General features: G+C 46.8%; 2 protein-coding genes across 3 annotated transcripts in view; both read left to right on the forward strand.

Moving 5' to 3' along the window:
- The window catches only part of col15a1b (collagen, type XV, alpha 1b), a 31,172-nt gene extending 16,493 nt beyond the window's left edge, over positions 1-14,679 (forward strand). The window contains exons 12-44 of the mRNA XM_029831500.1: positions 48-110; positions 205-282; positions 586-648; positions 730-867; positions 3,906-3,959; positions 4,191-4,226; positions 4,315-4,443; positions 4,568-4,627; positions 4,704-4,739; positions 4,826-4,858; positions 5,270-5,332; positions 5,958-5,993; positions 6,293-6,376; positions 6,461-6,526; positions 6,660-6,695; positions 6,905-6,967; positions 7,043-7,132; positions 7,416-7,451; positions 7,529-7,582; positions 7,743-7,799; positions 7,970-8,020; positions 8,409-8,453; positions 9,579-9,648; positions 9,742-9,767; positions 11,127-11,216; positions 11,323-11,467; positions 11,547-11,596; positions 11,694-11,825; positions 11,917-12,060; positions 12,192-12,266; positions 13,027-13,224; positions 13,297-13,412; positions 13,657-14,679. Of these exons, the coding sequence (XP_029687360.1) occupies positions 48-110; positions 205-282; positions 586-648; positions 730-867; positions 3,906-3,959; positions 4,191-4,226; positions 4,315-4,443; positions 4,568-4,627; positions 4,704-4,739; positions 4,826-4,858; positions 5,270-5,332; positions 5,958-5,993; positions 6,293-6,376; positions 6,461-6,526; positions 6,660-6,695; positions 6,905-6,967; positions 7,043-7,132; positions 7,416-7,451; positions 7,529-7,582; positions 7,743-7,799; positions 7,970-8,020; positions 8,409-8,453; positions 9,579-9,648; positions 9,742-9,767; positions 11,127-11,216; positions 11,323-11,467; positions 11,547-11,596; positions 11,694-11,825; positions 11,917-12,060; positions 12,192-12,266; positions 13,027-13,224; positions 13,297-13,412; positions 13,657-13,879 (2,640 nt within the window). The 3' untranslated portion in view covers positions 13,880-14,679. The remainder of the gene's footprint in view (positions 1-47; positions 111-204; positions 283-585; positions 649-729; positions 868-3,905; positions 3,960-4,190; positions 4,227-4,314; positions 4,444-4,567; positions 4,628-4,703; positions 4,740-4,825; positions 4,859-5,269; positions 5,333-5,957; positions 5,994-6,292; positions 6,377-6,460; positions 6,527-6,659; positions 6,696-6,904; positions 6,968-7,042; positions 7,133-7,415; positions 7,452-7,528; positions 7,583-7,742; positions 7,800-7,969; positions 8,021-8,408; positions 8,454-9,578; positions 9,649-9,741; positions 9,768-11,126; positions 11,217-11,322; positions 11,468-11,546; positions 11,597-11,693; positions 11,826-11,916; positions 12,061-12,191; positions 12,267-13,026; positions 13,225-13,296; positions 13,413-13,656) is intronic.
- Positions 14,680-15,909: 1,230 nt separating this feature from the next.
- Positions 15,910-18,249, forward strand: LOC101066973 (calcyclin-binding protein-like). Of its 2 annotated transcripts, none has more exons than XM_029831073.1 (4): positions 15,910-16,115; positions 16,501-16,953; positions 17,100-17,197; positions 17,285-18,249. In XM_029831073.1, the coding sequence occupies exons 2-4, from the start codon at positions 16,900-16,902 to the stop codon at positions 17,439-17,441; spliced, it is 309 nt and encodes a 102-aa protein (XP_029686933.1). In that variant the 5' UTR covers positions 15,910-16,115; positions 16,501-16,899; the 3' UTR covers positions 17,442-18,249. The 2 variants fall into 2 exon arrangements, with proteins under 2 accessions (XP_029686933.1, XP_029686932.1); XM_029831072.1 differs by having other exon boundaries at positions 15,910-16,088.
- Positions 18,250-18,461: the final 212 nt, after the last annotated feature.

The following is an 18,461-nucleotide window of genomic DNA, read 5'->3' on the forward strand; positions in this document are numbered from 1 at the left end:
GCCTCCTGTTGATGACATTAATGAATTAAAACATTCCGGTCCTCCAGGGTCCAAGAGAACGTCAAGGCTCTCCTGGCTTGGCTGGAGAAGCTGGGGCTAAAGGAGAAAAGGTGCAGATAAACACACATTCACAAATCATTTGGAACACTTTGTCAGCTGTACTCTACACAGCATCTATTCATAGTTTCTCATCCATGTCGACAGGGAGACCCAGGAACTGGTTTACCAGGCCCTCCTTGCCTGCCTGGTCCCTCTGGACCCCCCCAGTCTCGGAGTGTACCTGTGAGTGATTGATTATATTGAGTAGATTATAGATGGGTCATCTTTCTCCATGTTTTAGTGAAGTGTGAATGTGTTTGATTTTTACAAGCATGAGAACGTACCGGTTTAAGAACGGCTGCAAAGTGATGGCGTTGGAATCATTTCAAGTATTAGAACACTTGTGGTTCTGCCTTCATCAAGTCCTACAAAACCTGAAGAGAAACTACAAAATGAAGCCAAACATTTTGATGTTTAGGGTGACCCACAGAATCTCCATGCAAGAACTCTTTCTTGCAAATCTAATTGGAAACCCCTGTGTTGCAGTACGGAACAGATGCTCTTGGTTCTGGATTTGAAGACCTGGACAGTGACACCATGCTTCTCAGGGTAAGACGGGGCCATAATAAATAGATGACATAGTTCTATAGTTTTAGTTTCAGTGGTAAACTCACATTCTTCCTCTGTCAGGGTCCTCCCGGCCCACCAGGCCCTCCAGGACCTCCCGGTCCTCCTGGATCCAACCTGTCAACATTTAACATAGGCCCCTCTCCAGGCCTGAATGGACCCACTGGTGCCCCTGGACTGCCAGGACAACCTGGAATTCCAGTAAGTTATCAGATAACACAAATTCTCAACACTCAGTTCTGGGCTCCTCTATATCAATATTATCATCAGTGTTCAGACTCTTTGGTCAGTACTCCAGGATGATTCTGGTAGCTGAATCATAGCAACTGGAGTTGGAGTTCCATGAAGATGTTTCACCTCTGAGAAATACCAAGAAATGAGAACCTTCACAGACATCCAGCCTGAAGACTCCAGTCTTCTTGGGTTTGACGTCACGGCTGGATTTCAAGATCTTCTGTCCTTCTCTGCAGATGCTCTCCAGCTCTGTCAGGGTATACAGGGCAGCATTCCAGGTCATTCCAGAGATGCTTGTTTGGGTTCAGGTCAGGGTTCTGGCTGGACCACTCCGGGACCTTCACACTTTTCCCTCAGACACTTCTGCCTTGTCTTGGCTGTGTTTAGAGTCTTGGTCAGGTGAAGGGACCCTTCAGCCCAGACGGAGGTCCAGGTCCTCTGGACAGGGTTTTCTGTTCAGCCTTTCTTCCTCCCTGACAAGTCTCTCCAACCCGCAGCCCACTTGCACCGCCAATTCCTGGTCCAGAAGCCTGTCCTGGGCTCCAGAATCTACCTCCAACAAATAAGGATACCGGCAACAAGAGTTGATCCAAAAACGGGGGCTTGTCCGTACCTGGCTTCTGGCCCGCCAGTACCCCCACAGCTACTGACGGGCCCGCCCTTTTGGTCGAACTGGGCAGCCAGCAATGAAATGACTTGCTTTGCCACAGTACAGGCACTCACCCGCTCCGATCCTGCGATGGCACAGACATTAGCCTGGCACGCCCAAGCTGCATAGGCTGCTCCCCAGCGGTCGGCACATCTGGGGGCACGGTGTGGGGCACCTGAACTAGACTGGGAGGCCCCAAATGAGCAGGGACCTCAACAGAGGTCGAGGATGGTGCGGCCGAACGACTTGGAATGTAGGAAACTTGCTCCCGGCGTCTAGCCCTCAGGCGGTCGTCCAATGAAATGGCCAGAGGGAATGCAGATCCTGAGATTCCTGCCGGAGCTGGAGTTTGTCCTGCAGATGCTTGCTTAGCCTTTGCAGGAACACTCCCCAAAGCGCTGGCTTGTTCCACCCCAAGTCGGCAGCTAGGGTCCAGAATTCCACCAAGAAGTCCGCTACTGAGCGATTTCCCTGGTGGAGGGAAAGCAGACGCGTCCCCGGAATGGTCTGGTTGGTCGAAGACCACTTTTAGACTCTCCTCTAACTCTGCAAAAGACATGGCTTCCAGGCAACGGTGGGAGCTGAGCACCTCTGCCCACGCCAGCGCCTTGAGGACCCACTAGATATGACACCACTAGATATGACACCTCAGAGAAGTCGCTGGTGAAAAACTGGGCCTTCTGACAACAGACTAACCGGCACTGAAGGAGGAATCTCCGACACTTGTCCAGGTCTCCCTGCTACGGTTCCGGGTCACAGATGTCGGAAGAAAGAAAAGAAAAAAGAAAAAAAGGATGCAGAACAGCTGTTTTGTCGTCATGATGGTTTGTGTGCCATTTGAAAACCATTTTGAGGGTGGTGTACCATTACTGCTGTGGGGGACAGACATGGTGGCACACCTGCGGCTGATCAGCCTGATTAGGAGCTTTTTTGAGCACATTGACACTGACCCGAGCGTTCATAGGACCCACATTGTTTTGAATGTAAAGTTTAAGGACAGATGATTTTGTCCATTGTGTGTGTAGATGTGTGTGTAGAGTTCTGAGAGTGTGAAGTGGGTTTTCAGAGAATGTGTGGAAACAATTAAGAAAAACTCAGTGTAGCCTGAGGAGAGAATATTGAATTTTATTTTATTAATGCTGCAAGATGACAACATGAGGAAAAGTGTGAGTCCCGTTGTATTGTTGTCCACACTGAAGGTTGTGCGCTGTGGTTTAAACTGTCGTATCTGCAACGCTCCTCCTCCTGCTCCTCTTTTCCCTCCTCCTGCTCCTCTTTTCCCTCCTCCTGCTTCCTCCTGCTCCTCTTTCTTTCACGTGCTTCAGCATTGGTTGTTTCTAGGTCTGGTTTGAGCTCAAAATGCTACTTTTACACTAAATGCTACTTTCTGTGCAGAGAACTTTTGTTCATTTGGCTTTTTGAATTCATTTGTTTGAAGTTCTGTTTAGTTTGTGTTTCTGTATTAACCAAAGTTTAACTTCATTTAATTTAACAATCTCAATGAAGCCAGTGGTGGTTGGCTTCGGTAGGAGTTGTCTTTTCAGTTTTAGGACTCGATGGGGTTTTTTTTAAATTTCTGTCCTTCTGTCTGACTTTATCTTCTCTTTACTGAAGAGAGGAATTCCTCCTGACTTCAGGGTCAGACACCACTTTAAGAATAGTGTTACGATGCATGGTTGTCCAGGACCCGAACGCAGGCAAGACACAGTGATGAAAGGTCCAAAATAGGATTTATTAAACAAACACAAAAGGATGGTCCTCCTGGACTGTCAGGAAGCAACAGTTCTTACTCCGGATGTGCACAAAGAGCTCCAGCATGGAGCCACAAAAATCACCAAAATCTTCAAAAACCAACAAAGTCACCAGAAACACCAAATCACACAAAAATCCTCCGACACGGGTCGGCCGGAGTCTTAGACCTTAAATAGGCGGCTGCTCGCTGATGGCCTGCAGGTGTGCCAACAGGTGGCCGGAGCATGGCTCCACCACGCCCCCTGCAGGAAAAGCACAACCGGGAAGCCTGGACCCCAGCAAATAGGAACTTCTTCTGCCAACTAGATGCACTCAACACACAGAATTTCTGGATATTTCATTTTTAAAAAGACAGATGTGAATCTAAATCATTACATGTCAATAGTTCTGTAAACATTTAATCACAATCAATAGAATGACAACCAAGGTCTTGCTATAGAGTGACATGATCTTTGGACCACAGTGAGATGAGCTGTGGCCTTAAGGATGCAGTTCACACACCTGTGTCTCAGTTGAGTACCTTTGGAGGGTTCGTGTGTTTCTCTTGACTTCTACACTAATGGGGCACCTGCATCAGCCTGTATACATGTCTCTGTATTTTCAGGGACCAGCAGGAAAAGATGGAGCTCCAGGTCTTCCAGGAAGTGTGGGTGCAAAGGTATGATCATCCAGATGTGATCCCAACTGGCTGGTGATGATGCCGATTCCTGCAGGAGAGGAAGTGAAACTGTTTCTGCTCGTGTTTGGACAAACTACCATAAAATGACAAAAGCACAAACCAATTAGTGGCATTCTACACAGATCTATACAGATATTCTTAGTTGATTGGGTTTCCTTAAGTTCAATCAGCAGCTTTTGCTACAAATAATAGATTTTGTTGCTTTTCCAGGGTGATCAAGGTGCACCTGGGCCACCTGGACCAAAGGTCATATATAACTCAACACAAATGCAGAACGTCATCATGAATCTGTGTCAACAGTGACAGTGATGCTATGAGGTGTGTTGTTCTGCAGGGAGAATGTGGCTCGGTAGGTATACAAGGGCCCCCAGGGCCTGGAGGTCCACAAGGGAGAAGAGGCCCACCTGGTCCTCCAGGGTCTCCTGGTCCACCTGGACCTCCAGCAACAAACTTCTTTGTAGAGGTTAGCATAGCTAGCTACACCTACATGGTACCTTTTGATAAGTGTGTTATACTTCATTGTCTGGAGCAGAGGGAGAGTCAGAAAAAACAGTGACATCAACTTTATGTGCAACATTTTCATGCAGGATATGGAGGGTTCTGGGAAGAGGGATGTGCTTACTGGAGCTGGAGTCCAAGGCCCACAGGTCAGAACACAATTGTTGGCTGTAAATAGTGGATTGTTCCATAAATAGTAAATGCAGTTGATTTGGTTCCATTCAGGGCCCTCCGGGTCTTCCTGGTGTGCAGGGATCAAAGGTGAGACTTGCTAAATATGACGTGTCACAGAGGTCATTTTAGAACTTCTGTACAAGAACTAAGATCTTCTCTGATGTCTTCTGCAGGGTGAGGATGGAGCTCCAGGAATTTCTGTAAAGGTGTGTGTGTGTGTGTGTGTGTGTGTGTGTGTGTGTGTGTGTGTGTGTGTGTGTGTGTGTGTGTAAATGGGTTAAGGTTAGCTCAACCACAGATTTTATAAACTAGCTCATCTGGTTGCAGGTCAGTCCTAACTGGTTTATTTGTTTCGGTTTTATGTTCCTTCAAAGTCTCCGGTGGTTTTGTGACAAAACTTCCTGCTGTTTTGGGTCATTTGACAGTAAATGGTCCAATGAAAAAGCAATATTTTCCGTCAATGCTGGTCATTTATTACTTTTGCATATAACCTGTTTTTTCGAACAAATTGCTTTGAATCTGAAGCAGACTGAAGACATGTTAATCAGATTAAACACATCTTAATCTGATTTACTTACTTTAGACTTAAACCTGTCGTGTTCTTTGCTTACATGCAGGGTGAAGCAGGAAATCCAGGTCCAGAGGGGCCATCAGGTCCTGCTGGACTGCCAGGTGCCCGTGTAAGTGCCTGAGTACTCTGATCATACAATCTGTTTTTCACCTGGATGTGGTTTTCATGGTCAACCTGTGTCTGTTATGTTTATTCTCTATTGTTGGAAGTTCTGTAAGAGCAGGAAGAGTTTGTGTTAGACAGAATGTCACATCTTTGTGGGTCCATATCATTGAAAGTGTGAGCTTCCTTTTTTTGGTGGTGGTGGTGGTAGTGGGGGGGGGGGGTAGTTTAGTTAGTGGGGGACTGGGCTTAGATGGTTCCTAGTTCCAAATTGGAAAAGATTATTGGTAGCAGGAGAGGAGCCAGGACACTTGCAGATCACTACCAAGGTACCCTGGGGTACCCTTGCTACCAAGGTACCCTGGGGTACCCTTGCTACCAAGGTACCCTGGGGTACCCTTGCCACCAAGGTACCCTGGGGTACCCTTGCTTAGGACGCTTGGGGCAACCTCCTCACTCTGTTGCCCCCTCGATACAGCTGTGTTCATTTGTGTGATCAAGTTTCTTGTTTGTAATAATAGAAAAAAAATGAATTTCCTCTTGTGGGATGAACAAAATGTATCTCATTCTACCTTCTCACTGTTGGATGTCACATTAAGACATCAGTTGTTTTTCATTTTCATCTCAAACAGGGGGCCAAAGGCGAGAAGGGCGGCCCAGGACCTAAGGTAGGACTAATGATGCTGACCATGTCTGCTGCTCCCTCATTTCCAGCTATTTGATCATTATTGTTGTTGCAAAGCGTTGTGGTTACGTGAATGTAAAGGCGCGATGGTCTTGAGAACAGTTGAGCTTAGTTGATCCAGAAGAACCACTCAATGTTCTCAGGGCTTCCCTACACAGATGCTCCAACCAACATCACCTCACGTCTCCAAAGCCTATAGGATTTCCTACATGAACACATGTATAGTGCCAGTGTTCATGTATTGGAACAAGGGATTAATAAAGGCCCTTTAATGTTTTTAAGGGTAGCAGAGGTGAAGATGGGCACAGCATTTCTGGACCACCGGGACCTCCTGGACCTCCTGGACCAATGACCAACCTGCAGGATGTGAGTCCACACTCAAAGCAAAAAAACCCACAAAAACAAGCAAACATAAAGTGCTAATTCACTAATTCCATCTTCTGCCAACAGTTGCTCCTCAATATCACAGAGGGCATCTTCAACTTCACAGAGCTCAGAGGACCCCCAGGGCCCATGGTGAGGACACGAGTCCCCAAGGCCTGAGTGTGTCACATGCTCATCTGCACATGAAGTTTGACCTCCTGCTTGGCTGTTCCTGTGCACGTGTGCGTGCATGTGCTTATTTTTGAACTGTGTGCGCTTGTTGCAGGGACCTGAAGGTTTTCCTGGCAGAGCTGGATTTCCTGTAAGAGCACCTTCCTGTTTAGAATTGATCAGCTGAATGAATGAAAGAATATTGAGTGTTTGGAAGAACTAAATGTTGAGAAGAGTTGAGAGCGTCAAGAGCTTCTTGTTTGTTGTCGCTGACGTTGGAATAAAGCGTCTGGAGTCCAAATTTGTTTTTGGCTTTTTTCCTTATCAAACCTCATGGGTCATGTGTTTGTTTTCTTGCAGGGCCCCAGAGGACCAAAGGGAGACATTGGCCCTGCAGGTCTGCAGGGGCCAGCAGGGGTGAAGGTAAGGATTAGACCAAAAGAAAGGAGTGTCGGACACAACAAATCTCTACATCCAATATTTGTGTTGCACTGAAAGGGGGAGAAGGGTGAGCCAGGGGTGACCATAGCTGCGGATGGATCTATCATTCCTGCACCAAGAGGCCCCCAGGGACCCAAAGGCATAAAGGTAGGACAAACCATTAACTCTAGTACAGCTGATGAGGAATATCATGATAGAAGAATGAGAGACTCGGAACATGGCCTTCATCGGTGCTTCTGGCCCGGTTTGGGTTCCACACACACTTGAGTTTCCAAATCAATGATAGACTGCTCGGGTCATGATTTTCTAAGATAGTTTGTTAATTTGTTACGTGCATAGCTTGATATAGCCTCCTCCTAACCCAACCCCCCCAGCAAAAAAGCCATGCTTGTCCCATATGAAGTTCCTTTGATGAGTATCTGTTCTTTAGGGTGAGCGAGGGTTTCCTGGATCTGTTGGACCCATGGTGAGTTTTGCTTTTCACCTGAACAAGCATAAATGCTGTAAATAAGGGAACATAAGGGACATGTGCTTTGATTTAAGGGACCAGTTGGACCATCTGGTCAAAAAGGAGAATATGGCTTCCCTGGTCGCCCGGTGAGTAAAGCTCATGCTGGATCTGAGAGTCCATTAAAACTTTCACGCGTTCATTGGTGGAAGACGGAGACATTTTGTGTCAGTGCTCAGAAACACCTGGAACCTGTTCCATGATGGAAAAGACCAGAGGTTGAACTGATGTGGTTTGTTGCCTCTGCAGGGACGACCTGGACTTCCTGGGCGCAAAGGAGACAGAGGAGAGTCTGTGGGTCTCCCGGTAAATGAAGCATCTTTGTGGTCACCGTTGTTAAAGCCCTGAGCGCTGACATCATGATGAATACTGAATTATTCTAGACTTTTGGAGACTTTTGTTAACCCTTGTTGGTGCACCTATGCAAAGATTGTGATTAGAGTGAGGACTGTTTAGTTTACTCTCGGTTTCTTCAGGGACCTCCAGGTCCTCCTGGACCTCCTGGGAGGATTCTTAATTTGAATGGGGTAAGTTTCCATCTCTTTTTTTTCCCCAGCATTAGTTGTGCTAAAAATGATAGCAATGCTTCCTTAAAGGCTTTAGTTCCAAGTCTTTGGTCATAGCAAATACATCAAATGCATTTGAACTTGTTTCACTCTTCCATTTTGAAATGTTCATATAGAGTTATGTTCTACCACCTGTGATTTTAAAGCAGTAATATATAATGATGCCTTCCTCAAACAACTGTCATTATCTGAGCTAATTAAACATGAAGTCCACCCAGCCCGACTTTAAGCATTAAACATGAGGGAGTGGGGCAGCAACATCGCTGGTCGTGGCAGATTTCTTTGATGTTGAGCAGAGTCCAGCTAACAAACGATGTGTGTAGTCTGACGATCTTTCTTTAATTCAAAGACAGTGTTCCCGGTGCGCCCCAGACCGCACTGCAAAACGGGAAGAGTAAGTGGGTCAGCTCCTCTGACTGGTTCCTTTTAACGTGCTGCTGGATGATCAGTTGGTTGTGATGGTGTGTGGATGGAGCAGCATGGCAGCCGCCTTGTCTGGGCTACAACCCCCCCTGGAGACCCTGTCCCTAACCCCTGGAGACCCTGTCCCTAACCCCTGGAGACCCTTCTTGGGACGATATCCCAGTGAACAGACAAACGCACCATGTTCTAGTATTGAACTTTGTCAATTATGGGTTGGTTCTAGCTGCTAGCCTCCATTTTTCCACTTAAAGCACTGGTCCTCATCAACCCTAACCCTAACCCTAACCCTAACCCTAACCCTAACCTCCCCTAATCCTAATCCTAACCCAACCCAACCCTTACCTACCCTAGCATAACCCTAACCAACCCTAACCTCCCCTAACCCTACCCAACGCTTACCTGCCCTAACCCTAACCAACCCTTACCAACCATAACATAACCCTAACCCCAACCCTAACCAACCCATACCTACCCTAACATCACCCTAACCTCCCCTAACCCTACCCAACCCTTACTTACCCTAGCATAACCCTAACCAACCCTAACCCTAACATCCCCTAACCCTAACCCTACCCAACCCTTACCTACCCTAGCATAACCCTAACCAACCCTAGCATAACCCTGACCCTGGTGGGCAGGAGTTTAGTCCTTAAATAGACTATGGACTACAGATAGACTGCAGGTCTGTCAGCCTGTGGCAGGAGCACGGCTCCACCACCCCCCCTGCAGGAAAAACCAACCCGGAACCCTGGACCCCAACAATCTGCCCACATTTAAATATTTGGGTTAAATTCATCACGTTAGGCATCATTCAACAGACGTGTGTATAAAACTCCGGATCATGATGAAGACATTAATGCCGTGTTTTTCATTTTCATCTCTTATGTTGAGGAAATTATCTAGATGACAAATTAAGCTCAGTCATCATCAATATGGTTGAATAAACAGCTGAGGAGGTGAATTTGGCTAATACTCACTAACTGCTAGCAAACGTACCGGTGTATTTCTGTGTGAAAGCATGTCAGCAGCAACAAGAGCTCAAGCGTGTGTGTGTGTGTGTGTGTGTGTGTGTGTGTGTGTGTGTGTGTGTGTTCAGGAGTCACGAACATGGGGGGCTAAAGGAGATAAAGGTGACGTGGGCACGCCAGGAGAGCCAGGCACAGCTGGTGAGCCAGGCACAGATCTTGGTGAAGTCCCGTTGCGCTGAGAACACAAACCTGCTTTATTCACTTGGTTTATTTGATTTCATTTTTTATCAGCACCAGGTTTCACAGATGGAATTGTGGTGAGTTAATCAGCTACTATCTCGCTATAGAAAGCAGGTGATAAAGGTGTGGATGCCAGAGGTCAGTAAAATCAGGAGCAAGGGTTCATGTCAGACTTATAGGAAAGAATATTCTAGATTTATCTGTCTGTCCCCATCAGCTGCTCTGCGCAGCCTAGCACCATCGTTATATTTATATAGATATATATCTATATAGATATATAGATATATATATATACTGTATATAGATATATATCTCTCTCTATATATAGAGAGAGATATATATATATCTCTCTATATATATCATTATTTCAGTTTGCATTAATGCATTAATGTGAACGCATTAATGTGAACGCATTAATGTGAACGCATTATTGTGAATGCATTACTGTGAACGCACTAATGTTAATGCATTACTGTGAACGCATTATTGTGAATGCATTACTGTTAATGCATTAATGTTAATGCATTAATGTTAATGCATTATTGTGAACGCATTAATGTTAATGCATTAATGTTAATGCATTAATGTGAACGCATTAATGTGAATGCATTCACATTAATGCATTATTGTGAATGCATTAATGTGAACGCATTAATGTGAATGCATTATTGTGAATGCATTAATGTGAACGCATTATTGTGAATGCATTACTGTGAACGCATTACTGTGAATGCATTAACATTAATGCATTAATGTTAATGCATTAATGTGAATGCATTATTGTGAATGCATTATTGTGAATGCATTAATGTGAATGCATTATTGTGAATGCATTATTGTGAATGCATTATTGTGAATGCATTAATGTGAATGCATTATTGTGAATGCATTAATGTTAATGCATTAATGTGAACGCATTATTGTGAATGCATTACTGTGAATGCATTAATGTGAATGCATTATTGTGAATGCATTATTGTGAATGCATTATTGTGAATGCATTAATGTGAATGCATTATTGTGAATGCATTATTGTGAATGCATTATTGTGAATGCATTAATGTTAATGCATTAATGTGAACGCATTATTGTGAATGCATTACTGTGAATGCATTAATGTGAATGCATTATTGTGAATGCATTATTGTGAATGCATTATTGTGAATGCATTAATGTGAATGCATTATTGTGAATGCATTATTGTGAATGCATTAATGTTAATGCATTAATGTGAACGCATTATTGTGAATGCATTACTGTGAATGCATTAATGTGAATGCATTAATGTGAACGCATTAATGTGAATGCATTAATGTGAATGCATTAATGTGAACGCATTAATGTGAATGCATTAATGTGAATGCATTACTGTGAATGCATTATTGTGAATGCATTAATGTGAATGCATTAATGTGAATGCATTATTGTGAATGCAGGTGGACAAAGGTGACAAAGGTCAGAAGGGGGTGAAGGGCGACAGTGGATTGCCTGGACCTCCAGGACTGCCTGGGAGGTCGGGACTTGTGGTAAGGGATGATGATGATGATAAAAATAATAATAATACTACTACTACTACTAATAAAAATAATAATAATAATATCCAGGCTGAATACTTTTATTTTTATTCTGTAGGGCCCAAAAGGTGAGTCTGCTGTTGGCCCTCCAGGACCTGTTGGTTCTCCTGGCCCACCTGGACCCCCAGGATTAGGAAGACCTGGTCCTCGAGGGCCTACTGGCCCTGCTGGGCCCCCTGGGCCTGCACCTCCATATGGATCAGGTATGTGAGAGAAGTGCAGAGTAAGTTAGTTATTAGTTAGTTAGTTATATCATATCTTTGACAGCTGTCAATCCTCCAGGCCCTCCAGGTCCCCCTGGCCCACCTGGGTCTCCCGGACACGGTGGCCTGGTACGAGCAGGGACCTACCAAACACTTCCAGTAATTTGTTGTAGCTCTGAAGGAGATTTGTTCCTGACAAGAACACTTTGATGATTGACTGATTCAGGTGAGCACCTATAAATCGACCCAGGCTCTCAGCAGAGACGCTCACAGAGCTGCTGAAGGAACTTTGGCTTACGTGTCCGAGAAGGGAGGAGAGCTCTACGTGAAAGCTCGGAACGGCTGGCGGAAGGTTCAGGTGTGTCAGCGTCCACGTCTCAGCACAGATTTAGTCCAAGAAATGAAGCAAACGTGGAACAACAGCTTTAAAACTGACTGTGTTCTTCCAGCTGGGAGAGATGATCAGTAATGGAGCGACTGCAGCAGCATCACAGTCGCTCAGTAGATCTGGAGAAGGGAACAAACCACAGAGGGTCCAGAGCCAGGTCCAGAGCCAGGTCCAGAGCCAGGTCCAGAGCCAGGTCCAGAGCCAGGTCCAGAGCCAGAGCCAGGTCCAGAGCCAGGTCCAGAGCCAGGTCCAGAGCCAGGTCCAGACCATAGCTGATCAATCACTGTTGCAAGGAAATGTGTGGTAGAACCCTGGTGATCACTCTCCTCCACACAGGAGCTCCATGACGGCAGGAGAGGATATCAGCCCAGCTACAACGTGCTCCCACACACCTTCCACGCCACACCTGGGGTGAGTGCAGGGACCATCACACACACACACACACACACCACACCTGGGGTGAGTGCAGGGACCATCACACACACACACACACACACACACACACACACGCCACACCTGGGGTGAGTGCAGGGACCATCACACACACACACACGCACACACACACGCACCACACCTGGGGTGAGTGCAGGGACCATCACACACACACACACGCACACACACACGCACCACACCTGGGGTGAGTGCAGGGACCATCACACACACACACACACACACCACACCTGGGGTGAGTGCAGGGACCATCACACACACACACACACACCACACCTGGGGTGAGTGCAGGGACCATCACACACACACACACACACACACACCTGGGGTGAGTGTAAGGACCATCACACACACACACACGCACACACACACGCACCACACCTGGGGTGAGTGCAGGGACCATCACACACACACACCTTCCACGCCACACCTGGGGTGAGTGCAGGGACCATCACACACACACACACACACACCACACCTGGGGTGAGTGCAGGGACCATCACACACACACACACACACACCACACCTGGGGTGAGTGCAGGGACCATCACACACACACACACACACATCACACCTGGGGTGAGTGCAGGGACCATCACACACACACACACACACGCATGGTTGGGGCTGAGGCTGCCCTGCCATTGCCTCGAAGGCTCCGTCCCCCCCAGGAAGATAAATATCTGATATTCTTACCTCTTTGAACCCTCCTTGGTTCCAGCTGCACTTGGTTGCCCTGAACAGCCCCCTGAGAGGGGACATGCGGGGCATCCGGGGGGCAGACTTCCAGTGCTACCAGCAGGCCCGCTCCATGGGGCTGACCTCCACCTACAGGGCCTTCCTCTCCTCACACCTCCAGGACCTGGCCACCATCGTGAGGAAGGCCGACCGCACTGATATGCCAGTGGTTAATCTCAGGGTGAGACCTCATCCATGAGTTCACTATTATCCTCTGGCAAAGTTCACCACAAACTCTCCCCCCCCCCCGTAGGGCGAAGTGTTGTTCAGCAGCTGGATGTCCATCTTTTCTGGCAATGGAGGCACATTTAACCCGTCTCTCCCTGTCTACTCCTTCGATGGCCGCGATGTGATGACTGATCCAGCATGGTGAGGGACACACGGGGGTGGGGGGGGGGGGGGGGGGGGGGGCTGTATAAAGGTTCTGGGGTGCTCATTTAAGCAGAAGGTTACCAATATTCACGCTGAGTCCAAAATGACTGACTCTCTTGATTAGGGGTGTCTGACCTTGACTGAGCATCATTGTGGCCTGTTTACTGTGCTCAAAGTATCCCATAATGCATTGTGAAAGGTGATGTACCCTGGCTCACTGTCCCTGTCCCTTGGTCACCAGGCCTGAGAAGCTGGTCTGGCACGGCTCCAGTACTGTCGGCATCCGTCTGACGGCCAACTACTGCGAAGCCTGGCGGACGGGCGACCCGGCGGTGACGGGCCAGGCGGCGCTGCTGCAGACGGGACGGCTGCTGGGGCAGCACGCCCGCCCCTGCGCCCGCCACCACATCGTGCTGTGTGTGGAGAACACGTATGTGGGCAGCACACATCCAGGGAGGGGCTGAGGACCACACACGCACATGCTGGCAGGCTTCAAATGCAAACACTGGCACACACACTCGTAGGAACCTGAAGGAGCTCTGAACACCCACAGGGGAACACAGCGAACCTCCTTTAGCACCATCAGCTACGTTCTTCCACTGTCAGATTCAATCATCAGAAGATATTTGGACTCTTTTATTCCATCAGGTTGCAGAATAAACCATAGGATGGGTTGAGAGTCAGCCCTAATCTGCATTAAAGCCCCTGAGAACATCTGAAAACTGCTCTGATGACATGTTCTCTGTCTTTTTCCACCTTTCTTACCATCATGAGACATCAAATAAAGAGGATTAATATTTACTCTAAAAACATTAAATCAGCATAAATGTTTTCCAGTAAAAGATGGCGTCCATGTTGTCCCACGTCTGCCTCACATGAGACCTGATGTTTTAAACATGTCGGCCCTATTTTACCTCGGCTCTCTCTTGGTTTGTGCTTTAGTGTTCCAGCATTAGAGGTCAGATGGAGCGTCAATAATTAATAATAATTAATTTATGCAGTAGTGAGACGCTGCGTTAGACGCTCCGGCTCCCGTCAGGGGTGTGAATGTACATATATACAGTGTGCATGATGTCATTTTGCTTTTTCTCTCCAGTAGAGGTGCAGGTTGTGTATGAGGGACTGATAATTAGCTCCGCCCACATCCTCAGCTCTCATTGCTAGCTTAGTTTTCCTGATTTTGTTACGATTCCAACACAAACCCACAGTTTGTACTGGCTGACTGGTGCTCACTCAATAAAGGCCTCTTTTCTGTTTTTGTAAATGTCTTTACTCCCTTACAAAAATACATTTCCTTCATAATTTAGTGACGACTCCAGGTATGTTAATGAGGTTGTGAAGACAGAACTGATCTGGGTTAGGGTTAGTCTTTCTGTCAGGCCTTTGCGTGTCCTCCCCGTGTCTGTGTGGCACCTCGGGCTCCTCAGGACAGGTGAGTTCACCTGAGGTGTGACTGTGTTGAGCTGGTCACCTACCTGGGCGTCACTGATGAAGGTCTCCACCTGAGAAGAAGCAAAAACACCAACAAATCCAACACAAAGAAGAAGCAAAAACACCAACAAATCCAACACAAAGTAGTCCTGATTTTGCTGCATGTGTCCTCACATTTGTGACTCTTAGTGCACAAACTCGCCCACATCATCAAGATGTCAGATGTCATCCATAAAAGATGCTTTTGTTGGCGTCACTTTAACGTGAGGTTCTGCAGCTCAGACCTAATCTGGTCTGGAGCTCGTTCCTCACCTGGCAACCAGCCTGTTGCTGCTAATCACCTTCTGCAGTGGAGCAGAAGGTCTGAGTTTGTTCTGGGGACCCATTAGTGACCTGACCAGAACCTTCGCCTGAGGACCTGGTAGCGTCTGCCTGTGCTTGAATGTTGCTGAGGTTGTGCACAGGGGGGCAGGATGGCACCTTTCCGAGCCATAGCTGCAGATTTAGCAGAGGGGCGGCGCATCATATAGAGTCCGGACGATGAAGCTCAGTCTGATGGACTCCATGCTTCAGTTTGGGCCAGGTGACGTTCCTCTTCTTGACACCTTCTCACCGCATCCAACAGCCATGTTTGGTTTGTGCTACGGCTTTGAAGCTTCTGACTTCCTCCCCTTGTCCTCCCGTGTGGCCATTAGACAATATTTTACTGTCTGACTTTGCGTGCAGTATCTGAGGAGAGGAGCCAGAATAAGAAGAAGCTGGGAGTTTACATTTAGGACATTACATTTTTAATGTGTGGACTAAAACTGAGCTGAGTTAAAGATGATGCCCAGATTCTTGACATAATTTGATGGATTTAGAGACTTTTGGCATTTTAGGTTAAAGTTTCTCTCTCTGGTTTTATTAAGGATTAATATCTAACTAATTATGGAAATATTTTTAGCTCAATCATCAGGTCAAACTTTAGCATGATGAAATTTCGACCTTTCTTTATTCCGCTCCATCCTCCGGTCCAGAAGGTGGCGATAGTCCACATACAACTTGTTCTCAACTGCCATAAAAAGATAGAAGAAGAAGTCGCTTCCGGTCTGGCTCCGCTTTTTAGACCGGAAGTTTGCGTCCGTTTTTAATCTTTGTTTATTTAAAATATTTTCCAATATTTTCCTGAACGATCTATGAGCCGGACTTTTATATTCTGATATAACTGGTGAAAACGATGCCAAAATGGGTCTGACGGAGCAGGTAAATGTTGACGCCCTTCATTATTCTGTAAGTAAGGTTTACCAGTTGTAATGTGCGTCATTTGGAAGTAGGAATTTTGTTCTTACAACCAGTATAAAACCACATTTATGCTGAATTAATGTTTTTCACTGTCCAGCGACAGCTGAGCAGCCTTAGCTTGCTGGTTTGCTACCTGGAATATACCAGAATTTTCCAGCATCCACTCTTAATGTCCGACGATCTTTGGAATATTGTGGAATTAAAATATCGGTTTGGTAGAGAAAGATATCATTTGAATGGGATTAGACTTATTTGTGAGTGTGGGGAGAAATTCATGCCCGATTCAGTCACTTTAGCAACTTGTTAAGAGTTATTTATGTGTTCTGATTAAAATGGAAACCAATCTTCTGTCTCCCTTTGCTGTCAAATGCAGATGAAGCAACTGGAGGCAGATTTGGTGGAGTTGGGATCTCTTCTGGAGGGTGGGAAAGGAAAAGGCTTCAGGATCTGCTCAAAGAGGAACAGCAAAAGGTGGAAAAAGAGCTTGGACTCAAAAAGCAACAGAAGGAGCAGCAAGTGAAGAGCCAGGCGGAGCCGTGCGCCCTCCAAAGCCCCACGCACAGTCCAGATCACCAACTACGGTGTGGCGCTCTCTTCGCTTCCAGCTTCACTTCTGTCTTTTACACAGCCTGGGACCAGTCAGAGAACCTTGTCAAGATAAACCTTACACTGAAGGATGTCCATGAAAATCCACCAGAAAACGTGCAGGTGGAGTCTAGAGAAGGGTGAGGTTGATGTTCATGAAGGTCCATGAACGCAAGAAAATCACCAGATGAATATCTTCAACCTTTTACATCCTATTGACCCAAAAGACAGTTTTAAAAAGGTAAAGCTGTGCATGTTTGGAACTAATTGGATGTTTCGTTTCTGTTGCTCTGTGCGGCTTTCTCAGACTCTCCCCTTTTTTGTATGAAGTTTTAGCCGTTAGTTTTGAGGTGCACCTTTCCAAAACCCCATGTTTCCCTTCAACAGATAAAAAGAGACATGGTTCTGGTCATGTGCAAGAAGCAGACAAGTCAGAAGTGGGAGTGCCTCACAAAGGTGGAACAGCAGACCAAAGAGAAGAAGGAGTGAGTCCAGAGAAATGGTTGATGTCTCAATTATTTTTACACTAAATTTGAGGATTTAAAACAACATTTTGCCCCCCAAAACAACAGACATGCCGGTGTAGACGACAGCAGCGACCCCAGCCAGGGCCTGATGAACATACTGAAGAAGATCTACTCAGAGGGCGACGACGAGACGAAGAGAACGCTCAACAAAGCCTGGACGGAGTCCCAGGAGAAGAGACGAGGAGACACCATGGACTTCTGAACTGTGGCCGGGGTGTCATTCAGAAAGAAAAGCCCCGATGAGTCAACAAGTCGATAGTCTGTCTGTAAAATGTGCAAGTTCATCCAGAACCTGCTCCAGTTGTCTCCAGCAGGGGGCGCCATCGGGCAGGAAGCCGTGTCTCCACAGCCAATAAGCGGTTTAATAATAAGCACAGAAACTGAAAGGAAAAAGAGATACAGGCATCCAGACACAATGATACATCATTAAAAATGTAACGTCCCCATATGAAAGGACGTGGAGCTGCAGCTCTGCTGCTGGTGTCCAAGATGGAAGAGTCGTGGCTCCAGTCAGGATAGAACCCAGGTGAGACCACGATCTTCTCCAGTGGGGATCTGCCAAAACAGGAGCAATCACACTGTTTGATCGGTGCTTGATGTATCTGAAAGAGCTCTGGCCAAGACTTCAGGCCACCTGTGATGTGGCCTTTCTGCAGCCCCCAGCTCAAAGTATCGGAAAGAATCTATTTTGTGTCGATTAAAAGTGGACATTCATTGGTCAAAGCTTGCAACCATGGCGTCAATGCACAAGTGTCCCAAACCGCCAAGCCCTTCAGCTGCAGGGAATTGTGGGTGTTTATTGGCTGGGGGGGGGGGCGTGAATGGACAACAGCCAAGGGAGGAGGTGCAGCTACAATAATCAGATGGGGACCGAGGAAGCGACGTCACGTCTGCTCTTCCTCTCACATTGTTGCATCGTTCTTTCTTTATCGCTGCATTGGCTTCCCACAGCCCTGTTGCCATGGCAACATTCTTGTTCTTTGCTACACTTTTCAACAAATGTTTTGCCAGAATTTGTGGTTATTTGTGTCTCGTCTCGACATCAACCGTTGGCCCTCAAATATCGACCGAGCGAGTTTCTTGTGGTTACCACGTGTGGCCACGCTGGGTGTCCGCCAGGGGGCGCCGTCGAGCAGCTGCTGACGAGCGCGTCCGGTCTTCGGAGGTGAGATTATTGGTGTGGATCAAGAAATCTGGAATGAGAAGCGCGTGCGTGAGGCAC

Source organism: Takifugu rubripes, chromosome 22 (genome assembly GCF_901000725.2).
Source record: "Takifugu rubripes chromosome 22, fTakRub1.2, whole genome shotgun sequence".
NCBI lineage: Eukaryota > Metazoa > Chordata > Actinopteri > Tetraodontiformes > Tetraodontidae > Takifugu > Takifugu rubripes.

Coding starts and splice junctions, on each gene's coding strand:
- LOC101066973 (XM_029831073.1), top strand. CDS start 16,900: ATGAATATCTTCAACCTTTTACATCCTATTGACCCAAAAGACAGTTTT. Junction 16,954..17,099: donor CAAAAGACAGTTTTAAAAAG/GTAAAGCTGTGC, acceptor TCCCTTCAACAG/ATAAAAAGAGACATGGTTCT. Junction 17,198..17,284: donor CAGACCAAAGAGAAGAAGGA/GTGAGTCCAGAG, acceptor CCAAAACAACAG/ACATGCCGGTGTAGACGACA.